This window comes from Antennarius striatus, chromosome 7 (genome assembly GCF_040054535.1).
Source record: "Antennarius striatus isolate MH-2024 chromosome 7, ASM4005453v1, whole genome shotgun sequence".
Lineage (NCBI taxonomy): Eukaryota > Metazoa > Chordata > Actinopteri > Lophiiformes > Antennariidae > Antennarius > Antennarius striatus.
In genome coordinates this window covers 19,076,019-19,096,110 of record NC_090782.1, presented here as the reverse complement: position 1 = coordinate 19,096,110, position 20,092 = coordinate 19,076,019, and the positions used below count along the sequence as shown (strand labels likewise).

Sequence of the window (20,092 nt, the reverse complement as noted above, 5' to 3'; positions counted from 1 at the left end):
TAACATTAACAACATTTTGAATGATTCCTGTGTAATGTCAATTTCTAGGGGTGTGATTTCATTATCAAAGTGTCATATTTTGAGAGCAGAACAATTATGAAACTATAATAGGGAAGCTAAGCTGCCTTGTTGGTTTATGCCACCCAGCCCCTCTCTCAGTGATGTCTTACTCTTATAATTTTGCAAGAAAAATGATAAATTATAAATTAATTCCCGTATATTTCAGGACACTGCTCAGTGAACTTTAGAACATGCATCAGATTGGACACTTAATTGTTTCTGCACAGACTCATTCAATAGAATGTCAGGGACAAGCATTATTGTTTGTTATCTCACAATAGTTGTTTTTTTTTTTTACATGAATCCGGATCACCAGATCTTGAATCTGAAATGGATCCCGATTAAACATTTATGCTGTGAGTGCCATTGGATAATTTTCATCTAAACGTAAATTATTGCATTTACGGGTTGTTGTTGTTGTTGTTGTTTTTTTTGTCATGAAAAAAAACAAACATTTTTAGAGACTGCTCGCCGTTAGACAAACAAAACGTTCCTCATCTACAGCCGTGTGCGTGAGTTTTCATGACGTCACCAGAAACGGTGGCGCGCCCGCGCGTCCCCGGTGAGGATGCGCTGCGCCGCATGAGGGGAGTCCTGACGACGGACGGCTTCTAAACCCTCACACGGCTGAAACGCGGGATTCCTGGATGTGATACGCTGTGAGTGTTCCTAATTTAATTTTTTTTTAATCTGATCTCATTAATTCACCGTCATTATGGTCACTGCGCGCTCATGCCACCCTACATGTCTCTCCTGTGTTCCGCCGTGAACTAGGGATAACGTTTCTTGTGATATTAAAATAAGGAAAAACTTTCTTTTTTTTTTAAAATCATAGGACTTGTAAATTATAAACTTGATCATTAACGTTAGTTAATTCCTGAAACTTTTTTACTTCGGAAAACACGGCCAGTCTCATAGCTTTTGTGGAATTTTCCTTGCTTCAAGATAAACTAAAACTTTCTGTGGAAATGTAAGAAACAGAAGAAGTGACTTCCTGATGAATCATGGAGGCCGTGGTCCAAACATGGGCCATCATCGCTGCTGCCGTCATGCTGGCTGTGCAGCTTTGTGCAGGTAGGTTCAGATATCTTTCTAACATGTCAGGAACATGTGTATTAAAATAATGTTTTTCCTTTAAATCGGTTAATTTGTAAAAACAGACAGTGGATTACATGAAACTTTTTCTGCTGTCTGATTTGTAAGCACTGAATTCTTGTAGGCTCTTGTTTAGCTCTGATCCAATATTGCTATATTTTAACTTCTTTCTGTCAGGTTTCTTTCTAATCTTCCTCAGCTTCCAAACAAAGTTGTGAACAATCTTTAAATTTACATTAATGGATAATAAGACCATGCAATAATTATTTTCATTCATAGGCGAAGCATCGTGTTCCATCTGGTCCTCTGCTGGACCTGTGGTGCACCGAGGCTCTAGTTTTGAGGTGTTCTGCACCTTCAGGTGCAAGTGCAAGGGGTCCATGAACAGTGGACATCCTCCCACACCCCAGAGCCACAAAGAGCTAAATTCTACAACTATATACAAGCACATCGTCAACATAACCAAAAACCCGACATACAGCTGCGAGTGTGACTGTTCTGCTTTTTCGGATCCCTGTGGACTCGACATCTCCTCTGGATGTGAGTGTGGAAAAAAAGGATCAGGACTAATTACCTTCACAATGCTTTACAAAGAATAGTAATTCAGGATGAGACCTGCATTAGTCTCAAGGCACACCTCTGACTTTTCAAGTTACAAGAACTGAAAACAAATCAACTTCTACTTCTGCTTTTAGAGTGCACATTATTTGCATGCTAAGCTAAGTGTCAAACCTAGCTGTGAGGACTTCTTTATTCTGGAATAAAAGTGTTTGGGGTTTTTTCTGCGATGCATACCCAAAGGAAGTTCCCCAAAATTCACCATACATGTGCAAAATATATAACTTGAGGGAATAATTCATATTACACTTCTTTTAGAATAGTGGTTTATGGGGATAGAGCAATTTAATATTTCGTAACATTGCTAATATTGGTTCTTAATCAGATATTCTTGTAGTTGAAATAACAGCAACAAATGTTTAACTGCAGTTTCACATGTTTTGAGATCCCCGTAGCTGATTGTCTGGTGTAATTCTTCATCTCCTCCAAACTTCAGACCCACCAGATATTCCCCATAATGTTTCCTGCTTCTACAATGTCAGAAATAATGAAGGTGGAGACGTGGTCTGTTTTTGGAACCGCGTACGCCACACTTATCTGAGAGACAGTTCAGTGCTATGGTGAGTCTGAGAGGAAGAATGGGGGAACGGATGGAGGATTCAACAAAATATCCCATTTACCTGACACTCAACTTCATGTCATCGTAGTGTTTTTGGAATGAAACTTTGCTTTGTGTGTTTCAGGGTCAGACCTGTATATAGAAACCATACAGTTGGACCAGTAACATATAACGTCTCCAGTAAGACAACTAATGTATCATCAGCTAGTTTGCGTGTGTCCAGTTTAGTCAAGCTGATCTCTGTCTGGGTCCAAGTCCAAAACCAACTGGGCTCAGAGGTATCCATCACTGTCAACCACGCGCTCAGTGACATTGGTAAGACAGCAGTAGTAGATGCTACAAACTTTACCAGATGATGTCTGTGTGATGAGTGTGTTGTGTTTTATGCTTTAAAGTAGAAGTTTATGATAGATGATTAACTTTATTAGGCAGCATTGAAGTTGTGGAACTCTCAAGTTTGAACTGAGAAGTTCTCATCTTGTGTTTCCCTTTGTGAGCTTTCTTGTGACAGTAGCTGAGACTTTTGTTTTTCATTTCTCTGAGCAGCAGTGCCGATGTCTCCTGCTCTTGACCGCCCAGAGTGCTCTTCTCGTGAGTGCATCATCCGAGTCAATCAATCTGTGATGACTCAACACCTACAGATACAATACAAAGCAGAAGCACAGACCTGGACCGCTTATCCAGTCTCAGTAAGAAGTCTTAATGGTTCACATTGCTCCAAACATTATCAGGGACTTCCAAAGTTGCAAGAGAAATTAAAGGTTACTTAAATCCTTTGAACAGTCATTGCAAGACCAGCGCATTCAAAGCCAACGGCTGATATGAATGTCAGGCTGATGTATAAAGCAGTAAAATCAAACTGAAATCTGAACATTGATCTTACTTACTTTTACCTTCATGTTCTTGTTCTTCTTCTTGTTCTTGTTCTTCTTGTTCTTCTTCTTCCTCTTCTTCTTTAGTTTGATAAATGTTAGTTTTCTTCATTCAGGAATGTTTTTGATGTGAATTCCTTTTTTGTGTGAATCTCTTTTGGATTTTGTGTCAACATGATTGTCTTGTAATTTGGCTTTTATGAATAAATGTACTATTTTAAAAAATCCCCAAAAAAATCTTCTTCTTCCTCTTCTTCTTCCTCTTCTTTTCATTCAATCGTGTTTTTGACAAACAGATATACATTATTGGTTTGAAACGTAGGAAGAATCACAAAAGGATTGGCAGATTCTAAACTTTCTTCTGGGCTAAGAAAAGATGGTAATTAATTTAAGCAGGGGGGAAAAGGTTGAAAGTTCGTCTGAATGCAGTGCAGAAGAATGTTTTAGGAAGACTGTCGAGCAAGAATCAGAATTGATTTTAACAGAGCTATGAATGATTTAGACACTTTTACGAACCGATGGTGTGTCAAAGGTGTCTCATGTTCTGTGTTGAATGAGGAACTTGTGTTCAGTCAGTGGTTGGTTTAATTCACATATAACTTTCATATAACTTGTTTTTTGAAATGTGAGTTTCTGTTTGCGTCTCTTTGGGATTTTGTGTCAACATGACTATTTTGTATTTAGACTTTAATGAATAACGTGATTTTAAAAATCAAATCTTCTTCTCCTTCTCCACCTCCTCTTACTCCTCCTGTTTCCCCTTCTTCTCCTTTGGGCTTTTCCCATTAGGGTCACTACAGTATGTCATCCTTTTCCATTCCTCTTGTCCTTTTGTCTGGTAGCTCCATCCTCAAAACCCAACCTGGTCACTCCTAGAGAGGACCTCAACATCTTCATTTCCACCACCTCCAGCTCGGCTTCCTGTCTTCTTTTTCATCACCACTGTCTCTAATGACTAAAACATTTGTTTGACTTGCAGGGTGTGCAGATGAGTTTGGTACAGGCTCAATCCATCGTCTCTCTGGAGCCAAGCAGGCTGTACCATTTCAGAGCCAGAACTGGATTCAGCACCAACCTGTGGAGCCAGTGGAGCTCGGTTGTTTCCAGCTGGACTCAAGAGGAGGGTAAGCAGACCACTGTGTTCCTCAATGAAAGCACATCTGCTTTTTGTGCCACTGTGGGTTTTTAACTTTTTTGTACCTGCTGGCTTGATTTGTTGATTGAGAATGAGAAAAACTGAGTAAACCTGATGGAGCTAGTAAACAATGTTATGGAATAACATCCATACATCAATGACAGTTGGGAATCAGTGCTGATCTAATTTTTCTGAATTGAAATTGCTCCTTCTCTATATTTTGAGTTCCACAGACCCTTCTCCTCCATTCATTTAAACTGTAATCATTTTTTCAAAGTAGTGAAATTATTTAAAATTCTCATTAATATTTAATTGTCTCCTGACTGCCCATTTCAGAAAATTGGTGAAAGCTTCTCATTACCCCAAACCAAGACTTAGAGACTTGATCAATGTGATGTTGCTTATGTTTTTTTGTTGTTGTTAAAATAGACCATGATTAGAAACATGTGTTCCACAAACATTAATGAGCTTTTTTTAAGAAGCATCTTCAACACCAGTCACAGATCATGTGTAGATCATGTGAATGTTTATTGGTATCTAACCAGGTTTTATAAAATCAAGTCATGTGTTTGTATAATCTAAAAATATGAATTAGTTTTTTTTTAAAAAGCTTAGTTGTGATATCCAGTATTAAAGGCGCACATCGGTTATATATGAGCACTGACAAACAGTGAAGTGAAATTTGCAGTTCCTTAAAGGACAGTTGCTTGGGACTTACTGTAAGTTGAATCTCCATCATGGAAGTGTTCTTTATATGTGTGCTTCAACATGTGACTTTAAAGTTTGTCTAGGGAAAATATGAAAAGGTTCAGACTCAATGTTTGTAACTTTCAGAATTCACTTTAAACATAAAATCTGTAAAAAAAATAAAACATTTTAAAAGTTTTTCAATCATTGATTAACGAATATTTCAGCTCCTGCCAGAGAACTCGATGTGTGGTACACTGAACCTGTCTCTGACTTTAAATCCCTGAGAGTTTATTGGAAGGTGAGTTCTATCACAGACATTTTGGTTAATATGTGTTTTTTTTTGTGTAAGGGTTGATTGTCGAGTGATGGAAATTGTGAGTAATTTGGAATGATAAACCATGTAGAACACTGTTGTTTGAGGGTCTGTTGGTCTCCATGTGGTCTCTCTCTCCCCATTTTCACTTTGCATCAGTGTTGACTTGCTCTGTTGCAACCATAGTAACACTCTCTCTTCCTGTTAAATTCTGCACGAGAGCAACCCTTGACCACTACTGAGGTCTGTCTCTCTCTCTCTTTCTCTCTCTCTCTCACACACACACACACACACACACACACACACACAAACACACACACACACACACACACCTATTGTCATTTAATGTCATGTAGAGTTAAGTGAAACCTGTGAGTACATGCAGTACTTTCAGTTTACAAGAAATCATGTGTCTTACTTGGTCGTTTCTGCTCTTTCTGTTCCTTCAATAAAAGAGAAAATATTTTTTCACATTAGTGATTAACTTTGCACAATGCTGTGGCTGCAGGTGGCAAACATTTCCATTGCTCGAGGTAAAATCATTGATTACAAAATCAGAGTTTACAGCCAAAGCTCTGGACTGGTCTTCAGTGTGAACATCAGTGCCAATGCCAGGAGCTACTCAGTCCCCTTCTGTACCAACTGTGAAGTGACAGTGTGGGCTTGTAACTCCAAAGGACTGTCCCCACCTGCCAGGATTACAACCCAACACACCAAAGGTTTGTGTGAGTGCTGGTTAATAATTTGCTGCAGATGCATTAATAGCACTGAATCCAAATGAAGCTGATGTTTATATGATTTACTCTAATATCAAAGATGACAAAGTTCTCATATGTGCACCTCCACTTGTAGCCAAGCCTCTTAAAGACATAAAAGTAAAGGCAGGCAACCACAGTGTCACCATCTCCTGGAGAAACCCTGAAACTGTACCTAAACATGCTGCCTACGTGGTGGAGTGGTACCCACAGGGCCTCCAGCTGGAGGAGCTCAGATGGGTCAGACTGAACAGGAATGTTAACTGTGCTGTTCTCACAGGTGGGTAATGTAGCTGAACACAGCAACCCCGTAATGTTTTCCTCTGGTGCTCACTATCATATACCAGCATCTTGCTTTCTGCAGGTGTTAAACATTTTGAGTGTTATGAAGGAGCAGTGTGTGCCGTTTATGATGACAGCTCAGTGAGTAGGACCAGATTTAAAGGTGTCGCCATCGTGGAATCAGGTAAGAACTGAGAACAGCTGAGAGCAAAGACTCCTCTCACAATAAAGCCATAAACATGACTGGCAGGAAATGTATAAAGTCTGTTTAAACTCTGTTTTTTGTTATTTGGTTATGCCTGTTGTTTGCAGCTCCAACAGCCGGTCCATCAGTGCAGGAGCAGGTTGAGGGAAACAAAGTGAAAGTGACCTGGATGGAGATTAACAGGGAACAGCGTGGGGGGTGCATCACCAGCTATACCATCTATATAGAGAACAACAGTGGAGACCAATGGGCTTGTAAGAACCATTTATCTTACGTGATATTTTTTTTGCTGAAACATCTTTTACACTGAGATGATGTATTGCTCTTTTGCAGTGTGTACTCTCTGTATGCAGATAATCAAATGACTAATTTTCCTACAAATAAATGGTTTTCAGATCCTATACCAACTGCAGACAGAGCATATACCCTTACAGACCTGTCTCCAGCTGGCTACACGCTTTGGATGACTGCTTCAACTGCCAAAGGAGAAGGCCCTGCAGGTCAGAAGGTCAAGTTCTTCATCCATGGTGAGTCATTTCCCCTGTTATTTGTTTTTTCCATTGGATATTTTAAGAGAACCGTTCTATTAACATTTGCCTGCAAAGATTTTTCATCATGTTTTATACATACATTTCTAATGCATATTCTGTTGAAAATGCGCATTTTATTGAATATTATTGTAGTTATTAATAATAGTAATGTGACTCAGTGAGGCGGGCATTGGCACTCTCTATTGACCATCAGCCAATGAACAGAAACCCTGTCAATTTAAGTTGTAAAAATAGGAAAAAACACCAATAAACTAAGTTTTTCTTGATTTTAAATTAATTCAAGGTCCACTAACTCACTTTTTCAGTGAGTTTTGAAAATGTATTTAAAGGGACAGTAAACTCATTTTTAAGCGACATATATTTTGTTTATCTTTATGAAAAATAGAAGAAAAAAATTCAGATGCCTGGCATCATCCCTAAAATCTGCGCTGCAGCAGCTTCCGTATCCAGTGGTCACGTTGGGGTCATACGTGCGATCACTGAAGCGATGAACCCAATAAAGCCATGGTTATCTGTGAGGAGAATGGTTGTTCCAACACCACAGGAGTTAGACACAAAGATAAGAACCTATCTTCCTTCAAAATACCTTCTGGAAAGCTTGGAAAGAAATATAAAGCAAGGATAAACAGGATAACAATGATCAAAGATCCGAGAATCTGCCATGAGCACCCGGATCATTTCCAAAGAGATTTGAAGATTAGATAATTTTCAGACAACCCATACTATTTATTCTGAATTCCCAAGGTTTAGTGGATAATTAATTCATGTCTGGAGCTACTGGAGGTATTGTATGAATGTCTTTTTGACCAGATTATCACACGATTATGGCACTCGCAAAATGTAAAACGATACAGTAACAGTAACGAATGGCGGTTAGCTCAATGCAAACATAATATGGAAAATCCCATTGACGTGCTAGCGTGTTAGCATCGGTAGAGCGATGAATTTTTCCATAAACACAGTAAACCAAAACGGGACATTATAACTACTTGGACATCTCTGTCTGAATCTGATTCAAATGAGGACACCTGGGATGAGTCGCTAGATGTCCAAACTCTCGTCCATAATTACCCCCCAGGTGGGTTCACAGGGAACTCGTCCTCAGTAGCGGATGATGATGACATGATTTTTGATGATATCCTGATAAATAAATGTGATACTGTCGGCTCATTACGTTGCGGCTTGTTTCACATTCATATAACGGCGCTGATATGGATTCACTGTGATGTCTACAATTGCGTCACTTCCGCTGTAATGGCACGCTTCATAATTTATGATAAATCTTGTTTTTCTGAATCCCCATTGCTCATAAAAAAATAAAAATGCCACCAAGCTTTTTGTTTCATTATGTACTTCAAATACAGACCTGGACTTGACTGTCCCTTAAATGTTTTCTTTTTGTGTGTATTGATTCCATAAACATAACGTGCATTTACTTGTTTCTGCTGCAGAGGAGACAAAGCTACCCTTCATTGTTACTGCAGTTGTCTCTGTGATCGCGCTGTTTTTCCTGTGTCTGTTCTGGACGTCACCAGCAAAGCAGAGGTACATGAGCAAAATCATAGATCTATACATTTACAATTAAAATCTTCTGGCGTTTTTTATAGCAGACGCACAGAAAGCACTAAAAATAGTCAAAACAGCGATAAAATTATTACCAAGGCAGCCATAAATGTTTCTGGCCCTTAATGCTCAGCAGTTATCCACATTCCTCCTCAGGTTGTGGGTGTTTTTCCGATACCTCATTCCAGATGACGTTCCAGATCCTGCAAACAGCAAATGGGCTAAAGATTGCACACAGGAGAAGGTAATGAACTCAGGTATTAACTATCGTAGAGGACATTTCATTGTTATTTGTTTAAGCCTGTGTGTCCTTTCAAATCAGGGCAAGAATAAACTCTCCCTCCAGCCACATGACTGCAGTGTGACCGAGGAAGAGGAGCCCATCCTGGTGGATGTGGAGGAGCTGCCCAAGCAAAACAAAGAAGCTTGCACCCCAATAAGCTTCTCCCAACAGCTCCTTCCTCAAACCAGCCTCATCCAGATCACAGAGCCCGACACACCCCTCTATCCTCCGACCACTTACATCAAGAGCTTCTCCCAGGATTCAGAAAGCTCCAACCACACACAGACCTCTCTCGACACCAACATACCTGTCGACTACCTGGCATCACACATACAGGAAACCATGAATGAGGAGCAGGAGGATGAGGATGAAGACTTCCCAGAAATGGAAAGTTTCTTCCCGAGCTACAACACCAGTATAGAGCCTCTGGACTTTGGAGGGAAGTTGACTCTGGATGCAGTTAAAATCAGCAGCAGTGACTTCTTTCAGAACAACAATTTTTAACACTGCTAAACCTGAGGAGACACAGAGGCTGGAGTGGATCACTGGACTCTCCCTTGTTTCTTTTTGGGTGGGGTCAGGCATCTCTTTTGAGACATCCATGAACCACATTCCTACTCAACGAAACCAGAACTGTACTAAAAACAAGTCTCGTCACATCCTCTGAAGTGCTTATGTGTCAATTATCTTTGACTGGAAAGGTTTTTAACGCCATGCAATACTGCTAGACCATCTGGTGTACTTTTATAAACATTCATGCTACCTCAGGCTTAGGTCACGTAAAAGAGAAGTTGATTCTTTCATTTTTGTTAGCGATGTTAATACATCTGTGTGATCATGAATTATTTACTCTTCTGATGAAGAGGAGACCCTGATCAACTACTTAACTGTGTATCAATAATATTCTGCAACTTAAAGTCGGTGAACACATCCCTTGTCTACTTTTACACAATGATTTGCGCTAAATGTAATAACAACCAAGCCAACGTTTATCCTGTTTGACACATTAGGTCAACATGATCACATTAGCATTTTCAGATTTGCTCTGAACACCGTCACAGTTGAAGCTGATGGAAGTATCAGTTTTGCAGGTATTAAATAAGGTGTCAATTTAACAACACAATGGGAACATTATCTCAACCTGTTCTATGTCCAGATCTGTGGTCTAACATTCGGAGTTTGATCACAAGCTGCTTTAATTCTTCCTGATTTTACAGACCTTCATCACAAGGGTCTGAATTTCAAGTTTAAATTTTTTTCACTAAGTAAGAAACTAGGATTTTTTTCACATGAACTGAAATACATTTTCCTTGGATGCCTCATACTCCTGTTATCCATTTATTACATCATGGCATTTCACATACCGGTAATTTTTTTAACCTATTATAAGGTGTTGAGCTCAATTCAGTTTTACACATGCTGAAACCTCAAGAAAGCACCAGTCAGACTTATCAGTGGATAGTGGGTACTATACATTTCTTAGGGCTCCTTGTTGGTTGCAGTCCTACATATTTTCATTTGCAAAATGTTCAGAACTTTGAGTGACGATCTCTCAAAATGCATTTTCAACTGCCTTCTTAGTATTTACTTTAGTCTGTACACAAATACTTTTGTTTCCCTGCACAACTAAAAATGCTAATTTATTGATGGTAACAGATCTCAGGCGTCTGATGACCTTATGTGGAGCTGGTCTAACAGGTCATCATACAGAACATCTGGCGATGCTGGCAGAAAATGTGGCTGGAGGTAACTGGAATTTGCAAAAAGCTGGACAAATGATTAAAGTGGATGATTCAACATTCTTTGTCAAGTTTTTACAGTAAAGATTTGAACTGCCTTCCACCTTTAACTTGTGTCTGTCACATAAAACATCTTCATAAGCACAAAGAAAACACTGAATCTTCATCTCAAGAGTGTAGACAAGGTTTAAAAAGAACGTGACAAAAGAATTTATCGACCACCTTTATTTACCGACAGAGGTCTCTAATAGCAGGGCTGGAATTCACACATTTGTAGAGCACTTCAGTTCAACACAATGAACAACTGTATTTCTTTCAGAGCAATTATGCAGAGGCGCCACTGTGGAAGGAAGCTACAGGGCCAGTCAGCAGTGGATGAAAATTATCAGCACAGAACTGAACATGGAAACAAACTGAAGCTGGGCTGAGTTACTTCTCTTGAAAGAAGCTCGAGTGGAGTGTAAACAGCTGACGGCTCCCAGACGACTACAGCCACATCTCAACTGTGTAGACACTTCTCTGTATCACTCCTTAAAGTAAAAATAAAGTAAATGGCCTGTACATGGCTTATGATCAAAGATGAAATGGCAGGGAAACATTAAATGGTATATAATAGTGCCTCAAATACAACTTCATCCATTGACAAATGTCCTGGGAGCAATGCAAGTTTAGTTCAGTCATCGCTACTGTTCTTCTAAAATTAACTTATGTTCCTTCTTTAGAACATTGTTATAAAATATCTTCAATACAGATTTTGGCGCCATTTCATCTATGCATTCAAATTCGACAGCATCCCCTGATCCATGATCAAGGTGTCTTATTTGCACCATGTGAAATACAGTCTGAAACAATTTATGAAAATATTTAAGATTTACAGGCTGAAGATCATAGAAGAATAGACCTCCTGTATAAAATATAAAACAATACCCCAGTGCTAAAGAAAAAAAACAACAACAACTGTAAATCTCAATCAATAAAGCTCTCACTTCATCAGAATACCTTGAGTGGCAGAGCTTATGAGCTTGAGCTCCACAGTGCCTATTTCAACGCGAGCAAGCAATGGCTCACACCAAGCTAAAAATGCTCTTCTTATGGTAACATTTCAAAATGCATATTTTCAAGCAGCGATTACAAAAAATTTTCAATGGACAATGCATAACCTCTGAAAAAAATACTGTATGAAAACACCCCTGCTACTTTGTTTCCAAGTACAAAACCTCTACCAATAAGTTGCTCCAGAGTAGCAAGAAGTCCTTTTCTCTTAGATTTTTTTTGTAATTTTTTTTTTGTAATTTCTGTTTTTTTCCATCTTGATTTTGTTTTTTTGGGTAAAACTCAGTCCTTGAGTGCCATTTGTTAATGACAAACTTCTCCATCATTTCACTTTGCTGAAGGATCCAGGAACATGCAAGCCTCATAGTGGAGGTGCTTTATAGGCTCCTGTAGGCCTGAGGGACAGCGGCTGGGCTTAAGCCAGGGCTGGAAAGGCCTCTGGGTCGTCCACGTTGGGTACAGACGCAGAAGACTGAGGAGAGGAAGCATGGAGTCAGACAAGAAGCATTTAAAGGTGTCACACAAAGGAAGGAGTGTTGATTCTGACACTGAGTCCTTATCTTTAGGCGGACAACTCATTCTAAATGCAGATAGTTAGCTGCGGATATTATGAGACATTCGGTGAGCTTGATTTAACCTACCTTGTCAGTCCTTCCGCCGCGAACCGGCCTTGAGGTTTCGCTGACAAAGCCTCCGCGGCCACGACCGCCCCGGCCGCCACGAGGTCCACCGCGTCCGCGGCCTGGACGGCCCAAGTCTCCAAAATTGATCTCCAGCTTAGATGTAATGTCATTGGCTGGCTTCCGGAAGTGATGAGGATCATCCAGCTAAAATAAACAAATAGATGAAAAACTGAAACCCCAGATCATTTTTAAGCTTGATTCAAGTTCAGACACTGAACTTTAAAAAGAATAATGTAAAGAGTAAAATATGTAAAATATGTACCTTAGGTTCATCACCCTCAGGTTCAATCAGATCAATCTTCTTATCCTGTGTTGGATAAATACAAAGCAACAACAACATGAACACATTTCCTTACTGCATTTGTCACTGAACTGCTTCGGGCTTTACTGTCCGTGTCTTGAATGAAAATATAGGATTGAAAACTTTACCGTACAAAGATGAAGAAAACATCAGCTCACAGTGTTAAGTCTGACTGCTTTAAAAAAATGTTTGCATTAAATCTCTATCGAATACTCAATAAAAGTCAAATTCCTGATGTCAAATACATCTTTCAATTATTTCTGTCAAATTGCTTTTTTCCTTGACCAAATACTGCAAATATGTGCCACATATATGAATGGCCTGGTAAAAACAAGACTTTTTTTTTTTACTTCTGACGTCTGTGATACAGCTATTCATTAGCATGTGTGAACAATTACATAATTTCAGGAGCTTCAATTGTTTGATATTTATGTATAAACTCTTTCACTACACTGAGCCAACACCAAGCCATAAAATGCTCTCTCAATAACTTTCTAGCTCGCATTATTTTTTCAAAGAGTCCCCGACCAGCTCCTCTCATTATTGCAGTAGCTATGATACAGCACCAAAAAAAGGTCTTGTTCAACCCTTTTCAACAAGTGGCATTATGTAATGTTAGGCCAAGGCAAATTTAAGTGAAATATTCTTCAAAGCGGACTGGTCATGAGCTCAAGCTGAATTCCTTTTGCTTCTCTTTTATAAGTTGCTAAAACAATAACAATAACAACAACAATAATTATTAATATTGCTTAAACCAAGTTCAAAGATGCTTTCTGAAAAAGTTCATGCTTCTGTGTCTTGCATTCAGACATACAAAGACAAAATTGTTGGTACACCTCTGTTAATGAACACACAGGTAATGTCTCAATGGAGTATTCAGGCTTAGCCTTCTGTGTGCCCTGATCTAAAGCCTATTGAAAACCTGTGGAAGGAATTGAAAGATCTGTCTGGAGAATGCACCCTTCAAATCTGAGACAACTGGAGCAGCATGCTTACGAGGAGTGGGTTAAAATACCAGTTGACAGGTGCACAAGTCTCACTGACAGTTACATCATTAGAATGCAGTGATTGTCTCAAAAAGCTGTGCAAACAAAACATTAGTTTAAGGGTACCACCAACTTTGTCCAGACCTGTTTCATTAGTTTGATTTTTAAAATGATTCTGTTAAACTACAAATCAAAAGCAATGACAGATTTTCTTTGATTAATTTTCAGTGGCTATTTATTATTATTAATAATAATATTTTCCTCAGGTTCAAGTTTTATCAATGACCATTGAGGCTTTTTCTTTCATTTACAGGAGGGTACCAACAATTTGGTCCACGTGTGCCCTGCAGAGTACTACTGCACTTTTGTCTGGTTCTGCGACAAGCCACACCAATGAACACCGATATTAAAATGTACAGTCAGACAAGTAGGATTCATTTATACTGCCTTTCAATCAAAGAACTGCAGTGTCTTTTCTAGTATTCAACAGAAAGTTCAGACTCACCTCTGCCTTGGACTTGTGCAGCACAAATCCTTTTTTCCACTCATCGGTCTCCTTGACTTTACGGATGTTGAACTCAGCCTTGGTCCGCTCCTTGTCCTGCATGGCCTTCCATTCATCCAGAGTCATCTCCTTGGGACCTTCGTCCTTTACTTCCTCAGCCTCATTCTCCCTTCAACACAGACACAGTGTCACAACATTGATGTTAATCAGATGTACAGCAGCGATGGGCAATCACAACAAAAATACTATTCAGTAGCAAAAGCAGGCTTTTAATCATGGAATTTAGTGTCATGACAACTGAGTCCTTTAAGTGAACAGAGGACAGCGAATCAGAGGAAGGCGGAAAAGTTTGGGTATGTCAGCGCGCACCTGCAGGCGAACACATCTTGTGATCGGTCAAGAACAGAACAGAAAATACTGATAAACGTCCGAAGTGTTGGAGAAAGTCTGCCGAAGGAGATCAATTGCTACAGAGCGCTGGCAGTCAATGAGTTAAGCTCAATGATGTTTTGAGCTAGGGATCAGTCATTTCTTCCTCTAAATCAATAATCAGCACTTTTAAACGAAGCTGTTTGTCTGTGGGTCAAATGCTTCTGTCAATTATCATTATGTAAAGCTGTATAAATACATAAAATCACAGCGCTTTGAGCCATGCAGATGCCCATGTGTAACTACAGGAATACACAATAAAAGCTGTAATCTTAATGTCTGTTATCTATTACAAGTGCATAGAAGTCAGTAAAAGTGGTAAAAGGCTAAAACTTACAACTTCTTTGGACTCGAGAAAATCCCCGAGCGATAGCATAAGAAAAAGTTTCCCTCGCCCTTTCCAATGCTCGTCGACGCGCAGTTGTCTTGGACACAGAACGTGGCTTTTTGTGGCTTACTCAATTCTTTTATACTGAGCCACAGTGGCCTAGTCATTCTACCTCTTAGTGCAAGCCCAGGGTAGGTAACGACCAGAAGGTCTTATGGTGGTTTGAACAGTTCACAGTCCTTACAAACAGCCTATAGGGCAGATATCGCCACCTTCTGGCTGAAGTACAGACAGACTTATAAATAATTTAAGCACATTTATAAAATTTGTTGGCAGTTCAAACTTGAGAATCAACAACCCCCACAAATGTGTATTTACGTACATGCGTTGAATTTTAGCAACAATGCAGCTCGAACAAATTTTACATTGTGAATGCTCTATCAATTACAGCAAGATGTAAATTTTGCTGTACCTGAAGGCAACAAATTAAAACTTACTTGTTCTCAGAATCAGCAGGTGGATGTTCCTCTCCTTCAGGGTTCTCTTCAGTGGTATTTGATTGGTCAAGCTCACTATTGAAAGTAATGAAAAGGTCACACACTGCATACATTACTCAATTTATTTTACTGTTTGACTTGCAAGGGTTGCAAGAAAATTTTGGTCTGCGACATCACCATTTGCCCATTTACAATCAGGTCCTTTCGAAACTCCTCAAAAGAACAACTCAGCAGATCGACCCAGGTGATGTGTCTCATGCTAATGACCACCGTTAGTAAACAAAGACTCAGTGAAACTCGCATTTCAACAACCCCATTTCACACACCCTGGCACCCCCATCGACCATTGTTGAGGAGCCAGACGGGTTTCGACTGTGGTTGTTGGAATATGAATAGCACTGACCACACCTCACAGGCTTAATAAACTGAATCAAGTCCAAACACCACTACAACTAAAGAAGCCTCTTGGACGAGGTGAAACATTTTGAAGAAACTTTCTTAAAGTCCAGTGGATTGATTTAAACAGCTTTGGATAATTATGACCTGAATAAGTGAGAACCTACACAGTATGCTCACACTTACTTGAGTTCATCCTTGACAGTACCCCAGTTGTGAGATCCACTTCCTCCACGCTTCTCCTCACCTTTCAGACTACTGAAACAGTATTTGCTTTAGCCAGGATCACAACACAAAAATTCATAAAAATAAAAGTTGTACACAAGGCTAGTCTAAAATTTTTTTTAAATTCAAGACTTTATAGTATTTGAAAAAGTACTTACGATTTGTCACTGCCGCTGTGTCTGTCAAATTCACGTTTCCCTCTTGAATCAAAGCCATCGCTGCGACCCATCCCACGTCCTCTTCCTCCACGGCCTCCTCTGGCTCCACCACGTCCTCTCATCAGCCTGTCACCAATGGGTCTACGGAGAGGCGATAAGATTGTCAGAACTGCAAAGATTCTCTGCCTCTCCTCTAAAATTCACCTTTCAAAAACATTAAGTCTAGATAAGAATGATCCGTCACTTAATTTTTCCAAAATATTTTTGAATGATGGCAATTATGCTAGGTCAGTGTGTACAGTAAATATAAACTAAATAATAGCAGCTAACAGATCAACTTAGAATTGATATTGTTTTAGCATTTTTAAGACCCAGACATTCAGAAAAAAGTAGTTGAATATTTTGTTTTCATTTTATACTTTTCCAGGTCCTCATTAAATCCATCCTGGATTCAGCCTTCTAATTGGATTACTAGAAGCCTCAAAAGCATACCGTTTGTCACATCTGAATCAAAATGGAAATAGTCAAACCAAGACTTCACCACGCCAACGGCCTCTTCCATCACCAACAGAACATTCATACACAACAACCTCAACCCCAACACACACCGGCGAATGCCCTCACTGGAGGTCGTGTGTTCCCCAAGACCACAACAACAAATGGGTTTGAAACACTGGGTCTCGACTTTGTTTTACTAACTAGTGAACAACAAAATTAGCAAAGAAAATTTACAACTCATAACAATTAGCAGGAAACAATCAACTAGTGATATTGAAGTATAGTGAGAAATTTAAATCATTTAAATCTGTGTGTGAATCTAAATCATGTGACAGATGAATCTAAGGGCAGTGTTTGCAATCCTAGCCAGATTGCAAAAACTTATCACTTTAAGCACCGTGCCACAACCCAGCTCGTTAGCCACTATTGATGACCAAACCCTTCTACCAGGGCATTCACACTCCTCCTGTCTTCATATGTGGTTCCATTAAATTTTGTGTGAAGGGAAACTGAACTCACTTTTCAACTGAGAATTCGCCGCCCTCAGGTTTCTCGCCAGCCTCACCACCAGGCCTCTCAATGCGCCGTTGGGGCCGCCTGTCCACTGGCCGCTTATCTGTTGGGGGCCGTCCCTCTCCCTGGCCACCCTGGGGTCTGGAACCGTCGCCCTCTGGCCTGCGGCCCATTCTCCTCATGCCGGCACCTAGAATTGACCACAACAAGAGGATTAGGGGACAAATAGCACAGAGAGACCGGGGACCCACTGCTGAGCCCCAGACAAGAGCAACAAGGGGAGGTTATTATACTGTTTAAATAGAGCAAATAACTTAAAATGAAACCACACGATCAAACTACAGCAGTTTAAAGGATCAAATGAGGCACATAGTTTGGAACGTTGTAATTTCATTGTTAAAATAAAATTTATAAGACCATAAATACACACTGGATCAAGAACGGTTGGTCCTTGTTTGCTATTATGATGATCAGACCAATCTCTCATTTACTTTATGCTTGGAATTAATTCCTGGACAATGTTTAACCCTCCATAACAAATGGTTGACTTCCCCTGGCCCACTTTGACACAACAAGTCCCTCCCATTGCTTGATTCACCAGCTACTAAAATAGACATCCTCCACTCCACAACAGCAGCTGGGTGATCCTCAGTCCCAGCACCTGTCTCCTCTCCTCTCAAGGAAACAGATAAGAGGCACGCAAGGCAGATCAACAAGATGAAAATGGAGACTAACTGCCCATGAACCCACAAACTGTGAATTTTACAATAAAATCCCAATTTTGGATGCTCATTTTTGCATTTGAGGAATGACCTTCTTAGCATTTTTATTTTAATGGTAATCAAAGACTTCTATCGTATGAATCCAGTGACATAACCAATAAAACAGAATTGAGAAAGAACTCGCTCTGCAGCAGGTAGATGGCATGCATTGCACGTGTATTGTTCTCCAATGGGAAGTGGAAGGTTGGAGGGTGATCTGTTAACACGCCCCACATTTCAACCACGAGGTTCATCACCATGAAGGCGAAGCTGCTCCATTATCCGACGCACAGGCGCGAATCGCTTAACATATTTACTTCCCATTGCTCGCACATGTAATTGCATGCACAACTATTTACCTTTTTTAACAGTAACATTTTAGATTGTACGATTAAAAAAAAACCCAAATAAGTACGCAAGTGTAAAAAAAAAATACCGTCAAGAACTGTACATATAAAAAGTGAAAACCTGACAGTAACCTGACATTTTGTAGATCCCGATGCCACTGTCTAATGTACTAAGCTTTCGGGTTCTGCCTGTTCGACAAGGCCGTGGGAGGAGGAACGAGTCAAAACAAGTTAGCTTGCATACTATTTAACAAGGAATCGCTAAAGCCCAACATGTCCCACTCCACCACACTTTCACGTGAATGTCATAGTTGTAGAAACTGCCAGCCTGAGGACAGACAAAAGCAGCCGAGTCGACCTCATGTTCCACGAGCTTCAACTATTGCTAGCTAGTAAAGCAACCAACTTGTTAGCTTAATACCTTGAAGTTGCAGCTTGACCACGACCTAAAAGCCGCAAACGAATCTTACCATCTTTTTTAAGTGGTACGGGTGCCTGGGTCTCCTCCTTTTTATCAGCCAACGGAGCCTTTCTGTCTTTTTGAGACTCTTTTTTCGGCTGCTTTGCAGCCTGGGCTACAGTCTTGGCGGCACCAGCAGCAGGAGCCTCCTTCTTCTTCACTTCGGCTTGCTTCAGCAGCTCAAACAGATCCGACTCATTGTCCAATAATTGGTCGAATCGATTGGTTATTGGACAGCCAAAACCTTCTTGCATTTGTCCGGGCATGATGGCGCCCCTTCAGCAGGATTTTCCTCCGATTCTATGAGGCTTGGTGCGAACACTTCGCTAAATGAAGCCACAAGATGGCTGTGAAAAGGACCTTCTTCTCTTCCGGCGCGATACACATCCGGGACCTCTGATTTGGTCGGTGTGGGGTATGTAGTCTTTGTGGAAATCAAATGCAATCGATGTAGTTACGTAACCGACATACAAAAAACGTCATTACCCACAATGCTGCTCTCCCTGCTGTCGCTGGCGTCGATAAGCAAAGCGCAGGTACGCTCTCGCTCTTTACCAATGAAAGTATAGTACTTTTTTACAGTATATTGGGGGTTTTGCAATTCAATCTGCAATTTTAATTGTGTGAATTATAATTTTAATACAAAAAATAGCAGTTCGAATGACTTTGAAGTGTGTGGCATTTTGCAGAAAGCCGTGAATAAACTGTCAGCATAATGCATTTTAATTGTGTGAATGTCCCAGTTTGGTATCATTAAAACCTATCTATCGCTCTATCTTTCTATGTCTCTATCTCTCGATCTATGTAAGCGTGCGTCTGATATTTATCTGTCAACCAACTTAAGTTTTAATAATTCTCATGACTGCAAACCTATGAAGTTAGCAGCAGGTACTTGTCACTAACATAATTACCTAATCTTCACGAAGAGTAACAAATGTAGCACTGACAAACTCCGTATACAAAAAAGAACAAGTATTCACAGCACACTAAGACAGAAGGCTTCTGAGCCTTTGCAATGCTGATGGAAAATATTTTCCACAGTTGTGAGCTACTAGCTATGCAGTCAGAACTACTACTATCAATAAAACCTGATCGATTAAACAGTGCAACATGGCATCTTTAAAATGCAAGATCAAAGACATGTCTCATACCTCAGCCATTGTAATTTTCTGGCTTTAAATGAAGCGTTGGGGTAGTGCAAAGTTGCAGTTTGTGTTTGTATTCACACATTT

General features: G+C 40.0%; 2 protein-coding genes across 7 annotated transcripts; one reads left to right on the top strand and one right to left on the bottom strand.

The window, feature by feature from the left end:
• Window positions 1-617: 617 nt before the first annotated feature.
• Window positions 618-10,791, top strand: il12rb2 (interleukin 12 receptor, beta 2a). Of its 3 annotated transcripts, none has more exons than XM_068319072.1 (16): window positions 618-719; window positions 1,006-1,134; window positions 1,435-1,695; window positions 2,210-2,333; window positions 2,457-2,647; window positions 2,879-3,021; window positions 4,184-4,328; window positions 5,254-5,327; window positions 5,851-6,061; window positions 6,195-6,377; window positions 6,462-6,563; window positions 6,692-6,838; window positions 6,980-7,111; window positions 8,587-8,680; window positions 8,855-8,942; window positions 9,021-10,791. In XM_068319072.1, exons 2-16 carry the CDS (start codon window positions 1,065-1,067, stop codon window positions 9,483-9,485), a joined length of 2,430 nt encoding a protein of 809 aa, XP_068175173.1. In that variant the 5' UTR covers window positions 618-719; window positions 1,006-1,064; the 3' UTR covers window positions 9,486-10,791. The 3 variants fall into 3 exon arrangements, with proteins under 3 accessions (XP_068175173.1, XP_068175171.1, XP_068175172.1); XM_068319070.1 differs by having other exon boundaries at window positions 5,851-6,067; XM_068319071.1 differs by having other exon boundaries at window positions 653-719; window positions 1,036-1,134; window positions 5,851-6,067.
• A 136-nt stretch (window positions 10,792-10,927) lies between these two features.
• Window positions 10,928-19,238, bottom strand: serbp1a (SERPINE1 mRNA binding protein 1a). Of its 4 annotated transcripts, none has more exons than XM_068319073.1 (9): window positions 18,871-19,238; window positions 17,299-17,482; window positions 16,282-16,422; window positions 16,085-16,156; window positions 15,503-15,577; window positions 14,249-14,420; window positions 12,719-12,763; window positions 12,415-12,600; window positions 10,928-12,245 (listed from the first exon to the last, which is right to left on the bottom strand). In XM_068319073.1, the coding sequence occupies exons 1-9, from the start codon at window positions 19,124-19,126 to the stop codon at window positions 12,189-12,191; spliced, it is 1,188 nt and encodes a 395-aa protein (XP_068175174.1). In that variant the 5' UTR covers window positions 19,127-19,238; the 3' UTR covers window positions 10,928-12,188. The 4 variants fall into 4 exon arrangements, with proteins under 4 accessions (XP_068175174.1, XP_068175176.1, XP_068175175.1 ...); XM_068319075.1 differs by having other exon boundaries at window positions 16,085-16,153; XM_068319074.1 differs by having other exon boundaries at window positions 14,249-14,417; window positions 18,871-19,237.
• Between the last annotated feature and the right edge of the window lie 854 nt (window positions 19,239-20,092).